General features: G+C 43.8%; 2 protein-coding genes across 9 annotated transcripts in view; both read right to left on the bottom strand.

The window, feature by feature from the left end:
- Positions 1-55: 55 nt before the first annotated feature.
- On the bottom strand, positions 56-10,011 carry RAPSN (receptor associated protein of the synapse). Its single transcript, XM_038138793.1, has 8 exons — positions 9,475-10,011; positions 6,525-6,863; positions 5,139-5,297; positions 4,709-4,807; positions 4,488-4,610; positions 1,862-1,915; positions 1,078-1,277; positions 56-296 (listed from the first exon to the last, which is right to left on the bottom strand). The coding sequence occupies exons 1-8, from the start codon at positions 9,688-9,690 to the stop codon at positions 224-226; spliced, it is 1,263 nt and encodes a 420-aa protein (XP_037994721.1). The 5' UTR covers positions 9,691-10,011; the 3' UTR covers positions 56-223.
- Positions 10,012-14,028: 4,017 nt separating this feature from the next.
- The window catches only part of CELF1 (CUGBP Elav-like family member 1), a 58,551-nt gene continuing 54,084 nt past the window's right edge, over positions 14,029-18,495 (bottom strand). For all 8 annotated transcript variants that reach the window (XM_038136886.1, XM_038136887.1, XM_038136882.1 and 5 more), the window contains exon 14: positions 14,029-17,026. The gene's annotated coding sequence lies outside the window, so the exon portion shown is untranslated. The remainder of the gene's footprint in view (positions 17,027-18,495) is intronic.

Here is an 18,495-nt window from a genome sequence, read left to right as displayed (position 1 = left end):
TGGCGGGGCGGGGCGGGGCGCGGAGCCCGGCGCTGGAGGCAGACGGGGCGGTCTCCCAGAGAAAGCCTTTATTACAGCCAGTGCCCGTACACAGCAGCGGGGGGAGGGGAGCGGGGCCGAGCCGCGAGCCGGCCCCGCGCAGGGGAGGCCGAGGACGGCCCCGCCAGGCCCAGCCCGAGGGGCCCGGGAGCGGCTCCGCCAGTCCCCGGCCGGCCCGGGGCGGTCAGACGTAGCCGGGCTTCACCGACAAGCGGCGGCAGTTGGGGCAGCCGCGGGTCCCGTTGGTCTGGAGGCACCTGCAACGGGAGGAGGTCGGGTCGGGGGAGTCTCCGCGGCCGGAGGCTCCCCCAGGGCGGCTCCACGGTTATTGTTCTCCTCAAAGCTGTTCCCCGTGGGCCCTCCCGCCGCGGGCAGAGACTGCATCTCTTTCCCATCCCTTCCAGGGAGGCATTTCGGCAAATTTCTGTACAAAAGTTTGTTCCTGTACTGCTGGAGAAAGGTCCAGAGAGCTCATCGGGCATCTCTCACTGCCCCGTAGTTTGATCCTAATTCTGGTGTCAGTGTGAAACTTTGTTATTAAATTCTTAATTTCCTATTAGTTTTCAGTGTTTTTTAACACTCGTGTTTTTTTCTACAATAAAATGATGGTACAGCTAACTTCCTTCATGACAGTAGCATGATAACAGTCTGAACAACTTCACCTCTGTGTGCCACTAGCCAAGGGAGAAAGTGAGGGGACTTGGGAAAAACCCAAACTGCCCCTGGGAGCAAAGAACTGATTCCCCAGGAGGAGTCAAATAAGAATTTGTGAACTGGGCTGACCACCTACAAAGTGAGGACATCAGTGAATAATTATTTAGAGGACAAGTGGGAGTGTGATGGATATCATGGTTAAATCTCACCCTCCAAGGCTGTGAGACTCTTGTCACTGCAATGGGATCCTGCAAGGCAGGATCAAGACAAAGGTAAGCAGGTGATCGAGACACAGACCTGGGGAACAGCATGCATAGGACTGCTGTGGGCATAAGCAGCTCTTTCCTATGACTAAGTATAAGTTTAGTACTTCCAGCTAATTACTTCAAGTGGAAGAAGTGGGAGCAAGGTAGTGCCTGGAGCTGATTGTTCTTCTCCCCAATGGACTCTCCACACATGCCACAGTACAGCTCCATCTCCTCCACACATTCATGGAACTTCACTACATGGTCGCGCAATTCTTGCTGCTGCTCCTTCGTGCGATAGATCCTTTCACACAGGCAGTGGAGCTTCAGCAGGCCGAGCTGCACGTGAAGGACAGAAACATAAGACAAGTGAACAACAGGGTGAACAGAGACCAGAAACAGGAGTGGGAATGCCATAGCCCCATCAGCCAGCTGGAGAAACATCAGCAGGCCTCAACAATTCCTGTCATTGACCCTTCTTCTTTGTGTCACAAAAGGCAACACCAGGTTTGAGACACTCAGCAGCTCTTCCACTCATGGTTTCCCTGAGCTGCTTGTGACATACATCACTTTCCTTTGCCTCCAGCCAGCACACAGTTCAGCAGCTGCTCAGGAAAATAATATTTTTCAGGAAAAGACCTCTAATCCTCTAGTTCTCTGTCTGTTTCACACCCCCTTTTCACTGCTTCCCATTCTCCTTTGCCTATCCCATATCCTTGCTCACTTTTCAGACTTGCACACTGATGGATTATCTGTGCAACTGCCCACAACTAAACACTTAATGACAAAGCAAATCCCAAACACTCACTGCTTAATAGGAATGCTAATGAGCAACAACAAGCCTGAATACTTCAGTGTTTGACATCTTATATTGCCTGACACAAGACTATGAAGAATGCTGAAAAGAAGCTGTAGGATCCTACCTTGTTCCCTAGTCCCTCTGCCAGCTCCTGTGCCTTTTCAATGCTTTCCAGAGCCTGTGAATTGAGAGCACTGGTTGTTAGTTCTCAGCCAAATATATGAAAAACAGGCTTTTATGAATGTCCTATGGGAATTGTTTTAAAAAATAGGTAAAGGAGTACAGAGTAAAATTTGGATTAACAAGCATCCCTGCAACACTGGAGAATCAAAAAAGCTTTTTTTGGGAGGGCAGATTTCCCTCCCCTCCCAAAAGTTAATCCATGAGAAAAGGTTGGTTTCTAGAAGACCACAAGTAATGCAAGAGCTACATTTCTGTTGCAGACATTCAGTGTCAGTGTTGGCAGAGGCTGGTCCCCAAGCAGACAATATAGGCTTATTTAAACTCAGTCCCACATGCTCATTTGGGGCTGGGATGGAGCACTAGCAAAGCAAGCCTTGTCCCCATCCTACCTTGCAGGCTCAATAATTGTTGGGCAACTTCAATTTCACTTGTACCAGAGGTGAGGAAAGGGGTCACCAGCACCAATACACCACACTCATCCATTTTTTTCCCTGCTGTTCGTATATCCACCTTGCCTTACTTACACATGGTGTGATGTAGGAGTGTTCTGCTATCCATTTTTAAAATCTGATGGAAATATTTAGCATAGCAGCTGTCATACCAAATGACTCCCTACTTTCACCTAGATGTCACAGTGTTCCTTGCTGTCCTGATAATTAGTCTCTTTTCCAGAGCTATTGAGATCTGCTTCCTATTTGTCCAAGGGGAAGAAGAGGTCTCCCTTGTGATGAAGTAGTTTTCAGGAGGAACATTATAAAATTTCTACCCTATAATTTGGTGTTACTGCTATTGTAGGAGGAGAGGACCAGATGAGATGCAAAAATGTGCTGTGAATGCAGAGGAGATGCCATTAGACTTGTGGTGGCAGCAACAGCCTAGGATAAGGAAATGTAGGAGAGGGAAGCAGGAACTAAAGGCCAGCAGGGAGAACATAGCTGAGAACTGTGCTTAGAAAGAATGAATGTGTACTGGAAGCTCCTGAAATTAATGACTGTGACCAAGAATCAAAGTGAAATGTGTGGGGTGCAGGAAAAGATGTTGAAAAGTCATGGGGACACTTTGTCTTGGACCAGAATAGGAAACTGCACAAGAATGAGGGCAAGCAAGCTGTGAGCAGCCTGGGAGGATCTGGAATTGCATTGATTACATTACACACAAGTGAAATGGACTAACTGGCCAAAGAGACTGGTAAGATGGAGGAAGCTTGAGCAAAAACAGGGGATCTGCAAGTGGAAAGTTAGCAAATTGCTTTATTAAGTAACTGATAGAGGGATGAGTAGCATGAGAAATGGAAACTGGGCCTGCGAAGTTGAAGAATGGCCTTGGATGAATATTCAGGGATGTTACATCTAAGGAGGTCACATTTGGTCAACTGACCCAGCAGGGCAGACTTCCCTCTAATGCCTGGAACAGAATACAAGATTCCCTCACTTTCTTCTTCTGTGGGATTTGGTGAGATTAGAATTCTGTGCAAAGCCCTCCTCAAGTTCTCACAAGAGAGACCAGCTTGATATCAGACAGTGGCTCGAGATAGAATCAGTGAATGGAAGAGTTTGATGAGTGCTCTGAATATTCTCTCCTGCAGAGGCCTACCTGCTGTGTCCTGTCCCGTTCTTTTGATACTGGGCTAACTTTTCAAGTCCACTGTTTCTCCTCCTATTGTTAACAAACACTGTGTTTACTTACTGAGATGGCAGAGTGTGTCTCACCCAACTGATTCCCTGATGGAGGCACTCAGATGCTGACAGCACCCTGAAATTGTCAATTCTGGCACATACTGGACATACTGTTGTCTGGGATGCTTCATTTGAGCTAGAATTCTTGGTGTCTCAATATGAGTCTTAAGAGCTAATTTTCATCATATTTAGACCCAACCAGCTCTCAATGTGGCACTGTGCACAGTTGTTCAGAGCTAGTTCAGGGCTAACCTTGGAGCATTTCATTCTGTGGCTGAGTAATGTTCCTGCCAGTGCTGCAGTAATGTTCCTGCCGTGCGACGTGCTGCAGTCTGGACTTTAACACACATACACACTGTCTGTGCATTTTCAAAATAACTAATCACCCCCTCGCTCTATATTCACTGGTTGTCTATCCCCAAATAAATCCTTGCTCTCTTTCTTCTGTTTCACATCAGAGTTTACAGACTGTAAGTTTCTGCAGGAATTTTATGCCACATTTGCCTGCAAAGCACATGGTGGAGCTGTAGAGCTGTTTAAACATCAACGAGCTTAGTCATAGAACTAAAAAGTAGGCAGGGGAATCTATTTCAGAGCATAAGGCTTCCTTCCTCCAGTGCTGGTTTCTCAGCGTAGAAAAAAGTCATCAGGATTGACTAACGAGGCAATTCTGTAACTTAGCAGTCTGACTCAGAATGCATGTTCCTACCATTAGTAACAAATTCCTGGCCGAGAGAGATCATTCAGAGAAATAGAACTCTACAAGCAACAGACCTGTTAGAACTAAGGGGGTACAGGTCTCTTCTGAACTGTACCCTCACCACAGTGTAGTACAAGACTGTGCTCTAGGCTTGTCCTACAAACCTCTGTAGAAACAAGTTTGTAACTGACCTTGTCCAGCTCCTTTTGGATCATCCAGCACTTAGTCACTCCTAGCAGCACCTGGATCAGGCCCAGGCGGTTTCCAATCTCTGTCATGATGCTCATGGAAGAATCATACCGAGGGAAGGCTGTCTGCAGAAGCAGGGAGGAAAGCACATGTTTTGCTATGAACTGCTTTTCATGTCCTCTTGCTATTCCCCCTTATCCTTCCTGGCAGGAAGGAGCTGTACCTGCACGTCCCTGCGACTGCGGTGGATATCTGCGAAGCAGAGCAGACACAGTGCTTGCAGCGGCCGGTCACCATGCTGCAGGGCAATCTTCATGGACTCCTGCAAGAAATTGCCTTTGGTCAGCAGAGCAGCTTGTTCCTGGTTCAAAACAGCAAGGCTGGGACTTTGGACTCCAGCCACTGAAAGCTCAGCTCCAAACAAGTGGCACCATCTTTAAAGGCAAGGAAAATATTTTTCACATGTTCCTAACCAAGGGCCATTCATAGACCCAAATTTTGAAGCCCTCTGGGCTACAGAAACCACAGCTCTAAGACCGGAAGGCAGCAGGGACATCTGCAGTCAAGTGTGAATGGCAGGGTATCTCCCTCGCTCCAGGGGCGAGGCAGGATGCCCTGGCAGAGCCCTCCACAGCTCTGCCCGTGCCCCGTACCTCACAGCAATCCATGGCATCTGCCAGGCGCCCCAGCTGCCGATAGGCCACGGCCATGTGGTACTGGCTCATGGCACGGTACTTCAGGCTCCAGCCCTTCCCGTAGTCATTCACCAGTTCAGCAGCTTTACATGGGAAAAACAAGGCTTTCTCGTAGTCCTGTAAGGCACACAAGCACAGACAGCAGTCACAGGAAAAATAAAGCAAAAAGGAGAGAAGGAACAAGACCAGCTATTTTTTATTTACTAACACTGCAACAGTTGCCAGATTTCTATACATCTTCAACTCATGCTACTCCTTTTCCACGTCCAGTATTTTGGTGGATATCAAATTGTGAAAGATGGAATTGCCATGTACTGAATTCTTATTATTCTCTGGGTTCAGGACACTGGGGCAATGACCCAGCAAATGAATTTTATGTAGTATGCCACTAACTTTATTCTGCAGGAACCATTTACCCTCCTCTATAAGCAAAGGCTGAAAACTTTCTCTGTTCTTACATCATGTCTACTTGTAACATCTGCATGGAGCCTTCATTTTCTCTAAACGGTGAGTTTGGATCTCCAAGAAGCTCATTATCTGTCATTGCAGGAAAGAGGAACTAAGACTCCTGGCCTCACCAAATTCACAATGAGTAATAATACATTATAAACATCTTTTTTTTTTTTGCATTAAAAGCATGTTAGAAAAAAAATCTTATTTTACAATAATTATGTAAAACTTATCTTAATATCTAAAACCATTCTCAAGTTACTTATATGAGACTGCAGAAGTGAAAAAGTCCTCTTTTTTTTTATTCTCCACAATGCAGAAAGGAAACCACAGCTTCTCAAATTTCCTTTCTCCCTTCTTATTTCACACCTGAAAAGTATTCAGCACAGTGTTATTTTCTTTATTTTTGGTCACCACACTTCATGTGATGATCTTCTGTGAGTGAAGAAATCAAGACTTTGTGAGTAAAACCTATTTTTTGCTGTTTGTACCAGAAGTTAGAGCTGGCAAATCACCCCTGTGCTCAGTCCCTGCCTGGTTTTACCTGCTGCTTGCTGGCAGCTATTTGCCTACAATAGTGGTAGAAATAGAGAATCCATGAGTTTTGGCTGCCAGCCTGTGTCTCTGATGTGATCTTCTTTGAAGCTAAGTTTGATCTTTCCAACACACATATTCACAGCTGCTTCTGCTGTGCTGTGTAAACATGACACTAATCCTCCCATCCTCACTGTGGAGGAGAGTGCTCCGTGTGGATTTTACAAAGGGATTTTAGCTTACAATGCTCTCTCAGTACTTCACTTCCAATAGGAAAGGCAAAGGCTGAAATTCACGTGATTTCCAATGCTTCCCTGAATCTGTGGGGCAATCACCCTCCTGTCCCTTAGGTTACTGTACCTTTATCTGGCTGTAGAAGTTCCCGAGGCTGCAGCAGACTCGACACTCCAGCATCTTGTCATCGTTGTTGTGTGCGTAGCGTAAAGCTTTCTCAAAGCACTCCAAAGCCTTCTGGAAAATGCTGAGGCCCAAGAAGGCATTGCCCATGCTGAGGCTCACCTGGCCATTCAGCTGCATGCTCACAGTGGTACCCTGCATGTTCAGGCACGTCTTACAGTAAGAGATTGTTTTCTGGAATTCACAGAGCTTCTCATTGCTGCGAGCCAGGTTTAGGTAGCTCTCTGTAAGGAAATCTGGGTCTTCCAGCTCCCGTGCTGTGTCAATCTGGACCACTGCAAACTTTAAGTAGACAAGATAGTGTTTACAAAAGTGTGTAGTTTTTTTAAATACAGCTCGAGCACCCACAGAGTAGCACCCTGTACTGGAGAAAGAGGCTCATCTCTGAGCAGGGCAGACAAGGCCATGAGCACATGGAGAAGCATTGTATGCACTGAGTAGTTATCTGGTGGTTTAAAAGGCCTATAAAGACTCAGAAGAAACCTCTCCCTCTCTTCACACAGTCTCTGGGCAGGGAAGATGAACTAGCCTGGCTGTAAGGGGAAAACAGCAGTTACATGGCCCTAAAGGGAAGCTGGTGAAGCAGGAAATATCTGACACAATGGAGTTCTGTTTTCTTCCACTCACTGTAATGTATTCCACTTTCTCTAGAATTCCTAAGCTATTAAAATACTCTGTTAATGGAAAAAAGTAAGCTACTTCTTTAAGGAATTTTCTACTAATAAATTGCAGTCTTGATCTTCACAGTCTTGGTTCTAGAACCTCCAGGATTTGTTGCATACTGTTCTCTTAAATGAAGTCTCTTTCAGGCTGCAAACTCTTCTAAGCAGTAACTCTTATGTTCTGTGATGAAGCAAGCACAAGCATTCAAGCTAGCTTGAATTAGTATCGGTAGCAAAGGTTAAAAAAAAGTTAGCAATTTTCATTAGACATTATCAGTTAGGATTATGGATGGCAAATTCCAAAAGAATCAATTACTTCCTTTTTATATCGTGGCTACACATAATAATTTAGGCTACTAGAACATTTTACATTCTTTGGAAATAAAACAAACAAACAAACAAAAAAACACACACAAAACCCCCCCCAAAACCAACAAAACAAAACAAAACCCACAAAAAATACCCACCCCAAACAAAACCCCCAAACATCACCCACTATAAATTGTATATGTTGGGTTTGTAATTATCTTCTCAGTTTCCATTACAGTTTAGGAAAGCTCCTATGTGGACTCAGTGATGCACACTAGCTCATTCTTCCCCACATTCCCTTAACTTTGCACAAGTTTTTCAGTATTTCAGTATTGCCACAGCCTCTTCTCTTGGTGCAAAGTAATTTTTTCTCTCCAGAAGAGGTTGAGCATCACAACCCTTCTTAAATCACTTTTTATTTCATGCCTTTAATTCTGACCCTTTTTCTCCTGACATTTCCTCTCTCAATGGCTTATTGCTAAGGTTCTCCTTTCTCTATCCTTTGACCAGTTGCTCTTTAAAATCTTCAGTTTGACTGAAGCAATTTTTCCTTCCTAATACTGTGAAGAACTAAAATTCACCTACTCTGATCCCCCTTTCTGTTCTCTTCTCAGGTAAGGAATTATGTTTGGGTATACTAAGCTCACTCCTTTGCCTTTTTTTTTCCCCATTAAGTCTTCAGTATTTCCTTCAGGTAGCTACATCTTACCCTTTTTTAATTCTTTCTTCCCCAGTCATCTGTTGTTTTTGCAAGCACCTAATTTCCTACCACTTAACAAAATTGTTTTTCTTCAAATATTTTCCAAGTGTATTAATACCTCTCCTTTCTTCTTCATCCTAAGTATTTGGTTTCAGTATAGGGCTTTGACATGTGCATGCCTTTACCAGTAAGGTGTGCCCCTCTCCCCACTCCAATTCCAAACAGAGCTACCAAAAACTTTTCACTGAGATGTAGACACCCCTTTCACATTTTGTTCTAAATGCTGAATGATAGCCAGTCTAGTAAGAGGCAACCCAAAACATCAGGATGAGGATATCAAAGCCCTTTAGTAATACCCTATTTCAGGCTGGGATAGCTTCTTAAGACTATTACAACACTCTCTTGCCTTGTCTTACAGATTCTTGAGTTGCCCTCCCAAATGCTGCCTGCTACTCTCTGTACACATGCTCTTACTTCTCAGATCCACACACCAGCTTCTTTTTGTTCATTCAATTAAACTGTTTATCCTCGTGTGCTTGACATGTAACTTCAGTTGCTTTTTATCACTATTTCATCAAGCCCCATGTCCTTCCTTCTTTCTTCTATACTGTCGTGACAACTGGAAGCTGCTCTCTGACCTCAATTGTGAGACATCTGGGCTGTCTCAATTACCTCAGCAAAACAGCATCTTCTTTTCCCTCTTAATCAGCCCCCTGGCAAATAAATACTTGCAATTAGAAAACCCCAATATAACATCTGTATTAGATATCAGCCAGAAGCTGAACAAGATAACAGACATGTCTCCACAAGAGGGATACCTATGCTACAGAATCCACTTGGACTTCTCCTTTTATGCTGACATACACACTGTAAACAGCTTGTAGTGGACAATGGCCCTGTTCTCGTACCTGTTCCTTAAGCCTGATAACATGGTGTGCCTGTATGTGGGAAATAATCAAGACAGCTTCCCATGAATAACTGGAGAACTTAAATAACCCAGGAATCCTGAGGAGCCAGACCCAGTGAAAAATCATATTCTGTGTGTCTTGTGGGCTGGAGCTCTTGGTGAGCACAGCAGTGATCACAGCAGCCCAGAACATGCACTCCATAGCTGGTATTTTCTGTTACACACAAAATACCCCCCACTTCAGGTTCTGATCTCCAGCCACGCTCCATCGCGGGTGCGACACAATGGCATGCATTCATCTCCAGTTCACCTTACCTTCAGCATGTCTTTGTATCTGCCCATCTCTGCATGAGCAGTGATGAGGCAACCCAAGACCCGAAACCTGCCAGCAGGATCCGCAGACTTCTCCAAAACCCTCATCCAGACTCGCAGGGCCTTTTCAGTCTGATTAGACTGGTAAAGATGGAGTCCTTTCTCTATCTGTTGCTTTGTCTGGTCCTGACCCATCTCCCATGGATTAAAAAACCTCATACACTAACCTCTAAGGATAGCAAAAAGGACGTGCTTACAAGAGAGCACAACGTAAAATGCCCCACTGGAAGAGGGCGGGTTGTGTGCTCAGAGGGCCCAGAGCCGTGAGAGCCCAGCCATGTCAGGGGGCTGGAGCTGTGGTAGGCAATGGCAAGAAGTGGTTGCTCAGCACTGCCAGCAGAATCCCAAATCCACTAGGCAAACATCTTGCTTGCTAGGGCTCCATCAGTGCATTCGTCTGTCCAGTCCCATAAACAAAGAGCAAAAGCACGACAGGGAGAGAAAGAGAAAAATCTCAAGCCACAGGAGTGAAACTCAATCTGAACAGCCAGTGCTGGTCTCCTCCCCATTGGCTGCAGCTGCTCCTGCCAGTCCAGCTCACGTGGCTCCCAGGAATTCTAGTCAGCTCCCAAGGTCATGGTGCCAACTGCCCACCCCTGCCCGCCAGTATGCAGCTTATAAATACCCCAGGGAGAGACAATTGGCTGCAGTCACAGCCTCAGGATGCCTCGGCCGTCTGTTTCCTCTCTGGCCATCCCCTTAGACAAGCACTGCTGGTGGTGGGCTAGCTTGGGAGGAAGCAGACTCAGGTAGAATAGTAGCTTTAGGAAAAACATATGCCTTAAAAGTCAGGTGTGAACAGGGCAACTCCAGTGTGTACACGTGTGCAGTGTTTTACTTGTAACAATGTACTCGTATTTTGCTAGGCACGAAATCAACCTCCCTTTTGAGGACCTCAGTTGGCATCATGGACTGTTTTTATGGACATAGGTCAGCTCTGTCACAGATTTGCTGCAAATACCCCTCTGACGTCCTAATTTTAGGGACAAGGAGCTAGCCATCCTGGAAACCGTTGTTCTTGACTGAATGTTGCTCCCAGTCATCAGATGGAAGTGGCAGTCCTCCAAAAGTTTCCAACAGAAGTCAACAGCACTGCTTAAGTTCTGCATCCAGAACTTGATGATCTTTTATGATGAGTAACAATAAAGACACAGAACAACAGATATCTTCATTTTTTGGTTGCAGGAGAGGTGTTAGGCCCAGTAAAAGATAGCTTTATGTCTCCCACACTGTTGAAAAAATCAGACCGGTTCCTCTAGGAGTCACATTTAATACTCTCACCAATGTGCTGCAGCCTTGGTGGTCCAGAGATTTATTCAGGCCTTCTTAAGAAGATACACCAAACCTGGGAGGAGGGGGGCAGGTGGAGAATGCCACAGGGATATTGAATGTTTTTCAGATGCAGAAGTTCTAGGAACCAGTTTTGTGATCCTTTTACTGAGCAAAGAGAAGAAATTTGAAGTTTTAACAGACCCGCCTGCAAAACCAGTCATGTCTCCAGCTGCCTCCCTGATTCTTGGTGAATTTGGTAGCAGTTCTTCCCCAAGCAAAGGTAAATACCTACAGAATCACCTCAGAGAGTACCAATAGGACTATCTGGGTCTGTCAACAAAAACCCAAGGGAGCCTTCCTGAGGGAATATCCTTAAGGAAAGCAGGACACAAAATAAAGAATGATAGTCTACCCAGAGGCTTTACATCATAGCAGTTATGATCTTAAGGGATTACATCTGTCCTTTATCCAAAATTCCCTCAGAAAAGTATTTCAAAAAGAAAAATGTTTTAAATTGTAGAAGGGTTTTGCTACAATAAGACTGATTCTCTTTTGGGAGCTCCTATACGCTATGCTGTTTGCATTATTTAACTTACCTTTGTTTTTCAGAGATGTAATGTGCTAGATGATATTTCAGCATAGACTATATGTAGTCGTATTAAAAAATCTCTCCTTGCAGTAATTCTTTTATGTCTCTCTAGAGGTAGGTGGTGGGATGGAAACAAGATGCAGATCAATGCCCATGGAAAGTATTGACAATGGTGAGGCCATTCAGATTTCTAGACTTGGAGAAGTTACGAGGCCATAAAAGCAGCCACTTGGAGCCTGCTCTGTAACAGAATCAAGGCAGGACTCAGGAATGGGGAGAACAAAAATTATATCATTCTTGGAGATCAGACTATTTTGCAAAATCAGCCTTCCACAAGCGAGCTGCCTGTAACTCAAACTCATCCTGAGATTCTTTTGGACCACGTCAGCAAAGCACTGCTCCCTTCCCCACACAGCATAGCCAAAATGAAGAGGGTGCCTTGCAGCCTGACAAAACCCATCTAACAGGAGATGATCTGCCCGGTTTTTTTTAACCTCACTTTAGCTCCTTGCTTTTGAGCACTATGAAACAGTGCTTAGATTTTTAGGAATCAATTTGCAACTCACCTGTTGAGATAAAAACACCCTAGTAAAAAAAGGGCTAAATCCATCAAGTTCAAACAGGTCATTTTCAAAAAGCCAGGAACATGCTCTGATATGGAACATACCACTCTGAGCCCAGCTGCAGCTGCCTAAATAAGGAGGGATAAAAGATCAACATTGCCTGCCTGTGCTACTTCAAAAAAAGCAATGGCATCTGTCTGTGGCTCAAGATAGCTGTAATTCATTCAAGATTCAGGTACAGCTTCTACAGTTAATGATCCAGTTTCTCCTCAGGAAGTGCAAATAAATGAGCCTGAATGGTGCTTGGCAACATCAGTTTAGGGAATCTTACCTGTCATATATGCAGTGTGGCTCATCATGCACACACTTCTTCAGATGACCACACTGACCTGCTTCTCCTCCTCCCCCCTGCTCTCCATAATGCCCCTGGGGACACCTGGCTGCATGAAGAGAGCAGAATGTGGCAGGTAAAGTCAGGAAGACTGGAGTCAAAACAAATAGTGAAAGGTGGAGGTGGATGTGAGAGGAAGAAGGTTTCTCCTAGAACATTCAGCATCAGGATTTCATCTGCAACTTCGTGTATTTTCTACAAATGCTGATAAATATAACAACTCGTGAAAATGCTGATTATTTTCACAGATTAATATTCTGGCTCTTAGGTGCAGTTTGATTGATGGTGGCCTTTTAAATTGAAGAGAAAGCCTTAAAAAAAACCCAACAAACCTCTGACCCAAGAAAGACCTGGTATCAGTTCTGTAAGATGTAGCTGGCAAAGCTTTGATTGTGTAAGACAAGGTGAGTGAACTTTCTGCACAAGCTGGAATCTTCCATTCAGCCTAAACAAACCCTTTTTCTGATTCAATTGTTTCTCTCCATCCTTGGCCTCAAGTTGTATCTAAACTGAAATCCCTCCAGCCTCTCTCCTCAACAGCTGCAAATTAACTGCAGGGATCCCAGCACAGTCTGTAACAGGTGGCTCTGTGCCTCGTGCTGCAATTGGTGCGCTCAGGGCAAGGAATGCAGCACTGAATCCTGATGCTTTGCAAGTGCTCTCAGATTTACAATCATGTAGGAAGTGATGGGGTGAAACACAGTATCCCAGATAACACAGGAAAAGGACACGGAAGAGAAGCATAGCTGTCCTAAAAACGCTTGCAAGTCTCCAAGATGCAGGACAGCAGAAGGAAGGAATAACATCAGGGAATTTTAGGAGCTTTCAGAAATGCAGCAAAATCATGGCCATTGTGGTACTTTCCTTCTGAGAGAGGCAATATTCGTGTCAAACTTGTGGCAGGTTTCTAAATGCTTTGGCTATGCCAAATATTTTTTATTAATTTGAAATGAGATACCATAAAAGATATCTTAGTTCTAAGAGCAAAGCAGGTAGCCTTTGCTTATCCCTAGCAAGTAATCCAAATCCATTTGCAGTTTCCCTGTGTAGTGTTTCCAGGATGAGGAGCACTGAGGGCTGCAGGTACTTTGATGCTGCAGAAGCAGGACAGAGTCAGCCAGCTTGGCTGTGTTCCTGGAAGGGGAAGGAGGCGGTGGCATGTGTGCAGCTTGTGAGAGTGGCATTAGCTGGTGCCTCTCTAACCCCATACAGCACCACGCACTGGTGCTGCTCCTGCAGAGCTGAGGGCTGCTGCTCTGCCCAAAGCATTGACCCCTCAAACACCCTGAAGCACGAGTGCATGGACAGGCAAGTGGCTGCACAGCACCAGTTGTGTGAGGCTGGATATGCCTACTCCTCACTCCCAAGTGTTGCGCATATTTGCATTATCTAAGATCCTCAGCTTTTCCGTATCTAAGGGGGACTTGACTGTCAAATGATCCAAAATGGACGTATATCAACCAGAAAACCTTTTCCGTTTCTACTCAAGTAGCTCATTTACACAGAAATAAAAGTCCAGGGTGATACTGTACACCCAGAACAAGTGGTACTCAGCCATGAATATTTTTGTGTCTCACAGCTAAGAAACTGTAAAATAGTTCTCTCATCTTTCTCTTCATCTTCTCATACTTGGACCCCAAAAAGAACCTCAAGCTTAAGACACAAATACAACACACAAGGACTCTTCTCAAACAGTTTAATAGCAAATAAACAAAGGAAGGTACCACACTTGGCATATACAAAATGACTTGTTGTCGGTGTGTCTGTGCAATTAAAACAGCTTTAAGTTGCCCTTTGGGACAAAAAGAAAAAAAACACACACACAAAAGGAAGAAAATTCCTTTTACACATACTCGCTTGTTCCAAACTGGTAACAAATCTTTTCATTTTTAAATCCACTACACAAACTCTGTGATCAGATCAGAAAAGCAACACGCGCTCCTCTGCTTTTTAAACCATTAAAGTAAAATCTGTAATTCTCTACAGAGTACAACACAATTTCACACAAAAAGACATTTTGTTTTGCAAATCAAAACAAGAAAAAAAAAGGAACAGCTCAAACAAGGTAAAGAAAAGCATTTCTACGACTGAACCACGACTTCGAGTTGATTAAATCCCGTTAACTGCAGAACAGACTCTACATTTGGTCATAGTGGCAATTTGTTTTCTCATCACATTGTGAATCACTTTACATTGTTTTCTAGTAGAAAAGGCAAAAAACTGTACAAAACCCCTAGTGTTAAATACAATGTTTGTACCAATAAAAAAGCCCACAGGTTTGTCTCCAAAATGTAAATTTTCTTTTTAAATTATTCACAAAAAGCAGCCAAAAATCAGAAAGGCAGCTGCTGCTCCACTGTCTCAAATCCATTAAAACCACCACAGAACAATTAAAACAACCAAAGGAAGAAAAGGAAAGAAAGGAAAGAAACACCCAACATTTGGCATTTTGGTTTTCTTCAGATATTTTTCCACAGGTTTCCCCGAGGTTCCTTACGGAACCAAACGCACAAGTACAGAAACGTACTGGCAGCTCCTCCACACACTGCAGGGCATCAGTGCCCCCTGGCACACAGCCCTGTGCATTCAGACTGTGGGACTAACAGCAGCCAGCCCCCAACCCTACTTCCCAAATAAATGAGTCTCTACCCTTTTTCATTCAGCCTCACGATTCACTCCCAGGTACATGTATCATATTCAAATTGTTCTCTTTTGTAAGCAGATTAAGGACTGTCTACACAACTCTGGTCAACACCTAGTGAGAATACAGTATCCTCAACCAACTCAGGAGCAGGGTAGAAAACAATCTTTGCATCTTTACATTATCCCAAACACTGGACAAAATGAAGATTTCTATCCAATCAAACTCTACTTGTTTTCTAAGCAAAACCCCTTCTCCTGGAATCCCATATCACATTATTTCAACTGTTAAGATACCTACACTAGCTTGCTGCTGCTTCTGACTGAAACTTCATCACAGCACACACTCTTCAGGTGCCTTCATCTAGAAGCTACTTCCCAGTTTCTACCTGTGCAGATGGTACGTAGGGCAGGGGAAGCCTGCTACCCAGAGAGCAGTAACCTGTTCTAGTTCATCCTGCAAACTATCAGAACTGCTCAGCTCATTACCCAATTAAAAACGAAACAAAAACTAAAAAAATCTCCGCAGAGATTCCCCAGCTAAGGCCCTTGAAAAGAGAGCTGGGGATGGTACCCTGTTCAGGTAACAGCTTCAGAGGCTGTTGTATTGTGCTTGTCATTTGGGAAAAGAGCCAGCAGTTGTAGGACCAGTGTTACAAACCTTTCTCTGGGAAATTTAAACCACTTTATTTCATGAGCTAACCTAGATCCTTCCAGAATCCTGCCACCAAACTCTGACTGATGGTATTAGACTGGGGCTGGACTTCACAGAAATGTGCCCTGAGTTGTGCAAAATGCTCAGTGTTTGAAATGAGCCCTAGCTTCAGATAGCTTTGGAAACAGAAATATTGTGAGTTCCCCCACCTTCCTGCTCCCAGCTATCCCCTTCCACCAAAACTTCCACTAGGGGAACAGCGTAACCAAGCATCCTCAGAGCTTCTGACTGCACTGGAGATGGAGCAAGGTCCAGGTGCTCTGTCAGGCAGACAGTCTAAGTGCACAGGTAGATGCCCTCAGGTGGCTTCTGATCAGATATTTGTCATACCAAAACCACCAATTTAAAGGATACCTTTGAAACCCATTAAATTGCTCAGTTTTTGCACAAACTATAGAAAACAGAGAGGTGAAGGTGATATATACGAGGGTGTGAAGAAAACAGCAGGAAACATGCACAACATTTCTGGGCACTATCTTAGTTTGAAAGATTAAAACAAAAACATCACATTTTGCTGAGGAGATTGTAGTTACAAAAAAACCAAGCATGCCAGAGCTTAACAAAATACAACATCAATTTTGATCAAATTTTCACTGCAGACTGATAATCACACAGGGAAGCAGGGGAAAAAATAAAAATAATAATTAAAAAAAAATCAGTAAATGTCAGGGCAAAAATGTAGCTACAATCAGAGGAAAACGTAGTTCAAGTGTTTTCTGTTGATGCCACTTCAAGTCACAAGTTTGAACTCATAAAAACACATGCTGTCTCCTCAAGCACAGAAACCAGATCAGCAAAATGTGACTAGGAAGTCTCCTGAAAGATTGAGTCACACCATATAATTGACTTTTTCTTCAAACTGTGTTTTTAAAACTAAGCACACAGAAAAAACTAAGCCTAGAAAGTGATTGGCTGTATGTTCACAGAAATACAAATACTCCACAAGGTATGCTAGCAAGGCTGCTCTGAAGACAAATTACAAAGAATCAGATTCACAAAATCAAGTGGTTATCTTACGAAGGTCTAGAAAAATAGAAATTCTTTTATATTCAAATGCAAGTTTAAATATTCCCCTTCAGCAGTCTTTCTAGCAAAACCAATTTGGCAGCACAAAAAAAAAAAAAAAAAAGAAAAAAAAGAAAAAAAAAAGAAAAAAAAAGAAAAGAAACAAACATAATAAAAATACACATCAGCATCAAAGGTCAACACAAGGTCAAAGGTGAGAGTTCAAGCATCAGAGAAGCTGAAGAGACAAGGATTTGGACGATGTACTTGAACGCCACATCGACATGCTTTAGGCACAACGATGAACAAACGGCAGGAATCTAGAAAAAAAAACAAACCAGAAAGAGGGAGACCCACTGAGTTACACAGAGCAGTACATCCAAACACGGAGAGAGAGAACAAGAATGGGCACTGTACAATGAGATCTCCTGGGGAAGGGAGTTGACAGGGAAGGGCAGCACATGCCAACGATGGACAAGTAAAAGTCAAAGTACATGAAGGACACCAAGTAAACATCAAACTGCCAGAAACCAAATGGAAGCAGAGGCCTGGATTTCCCTCTCAGCGCCCCATCTGTGGAGCATTCCACAGCCTAATGACACACTAGTTAGAATGCAGTCACCTTGCCCCGTGCCCATTGTGTCTACTACCTCTGTTTAGAACAGAGTAAACTCCCTCCCCAGGAGACCGATTCAAAAAAATATAACTCCAGGGCAAACACTTGCCCACAGAGACTGAGACCATGAGAGACAAGACAGAGGACAAGGGATTCACAGGTGGTTTGACGTTTGAGACTTTTCTTGCACTCTAACATGGACGTTCTTAGGCAGTAGTAGCCCAGCAAATCCATGTTCTTTCCTTTAGCTACAGTTTCTTCTCATTCCCTAGGAGCCCATGTAACTGGGGGTGGGTGATTTGGAAAAGGGAAAAAAAAAAGATTATACAAGACAAAAAGCTCACACATCAGAGAAGAATTCCTTAAGACTTGACTGCAAGTTAAGACTTGTCCTAGCTGAGCACTTATCATACCATTAGACCTGCACAGGGATTTTCCATTCCCAACCTTTTATGTAACAGCCCTCAGCTCCCTGGCTTCATGAGGAGGAGGTTCTGGGCTCTGAGAAGCTCTACAGTCACTGTTGCCAGTTTGATGAGCAGAAAAAAAATGTATTTCCTGAAATTTTCTTGGGGAGTTTGTAAAAAAATAATTCTTATATTAGGTGACATAAATACCTCTGTTCCCTCCCTTCAGCTTGTGAGCTGCAAGAGACAAGGAACATTTTGGGATAAGAGTGGGAGGCAGAAGAGAGAGGATATGGTGTGTTTTCTAATTCTGCCTCCCCACACCCCCAACTCCCCTTTAGCTCCTGTTTGTGGCCTTAATCTTCATCACATCTCAAAGCTTCTGGTTACAGACTAGAACAAGGTGAGATTTGCATATTATCTAACATAATTTGAGAATAGCAAGTGTTGCATTCTTATTCCAAAGCAACAAAAAACACATTGTCTACTAAATCAGCAACACTCCTCTTATTAGAACTGCTGAGATTAATTTGCTTTTTATGCTTTCCAATAAAGGGAAAGGACTTGAGTACAGAGTTTAAACCAACTCCAGCAAACAGAGTACAATGCAACTCTTGCACTTGTTTCTATATTTCAAGAAATACTCTAGATAATTTGCAGAGAGGTGCAAGATTTCACTCTTAAACCAGAAAAGCAAATTCATAATGAACTGAGGCATGAGAAACAACAAGAAGCATGAAATCAAGTGACATCTTAGCATGCACCA

The sequence above is a fragment of the Motacilla alba genome, chromosome 5 (assembly GCF_015832195.1).
Source record: "Motacilla alba alba isolate MOTALB_02 chromosome 5, Motacilla_alba_V1.0_pri, whole genome shotgun sequence".
NCBI classification, from domain to species: Eukaryota; Metazoa; Chordata; class Aves; order Passeriformes; family Motacillidae; genus Motacilla; species Motacilla alba.
Note: the sequence above shows the minus strand (reverse complement) of the source record. Positions and strands in the feature narration are given on the sequence as shown.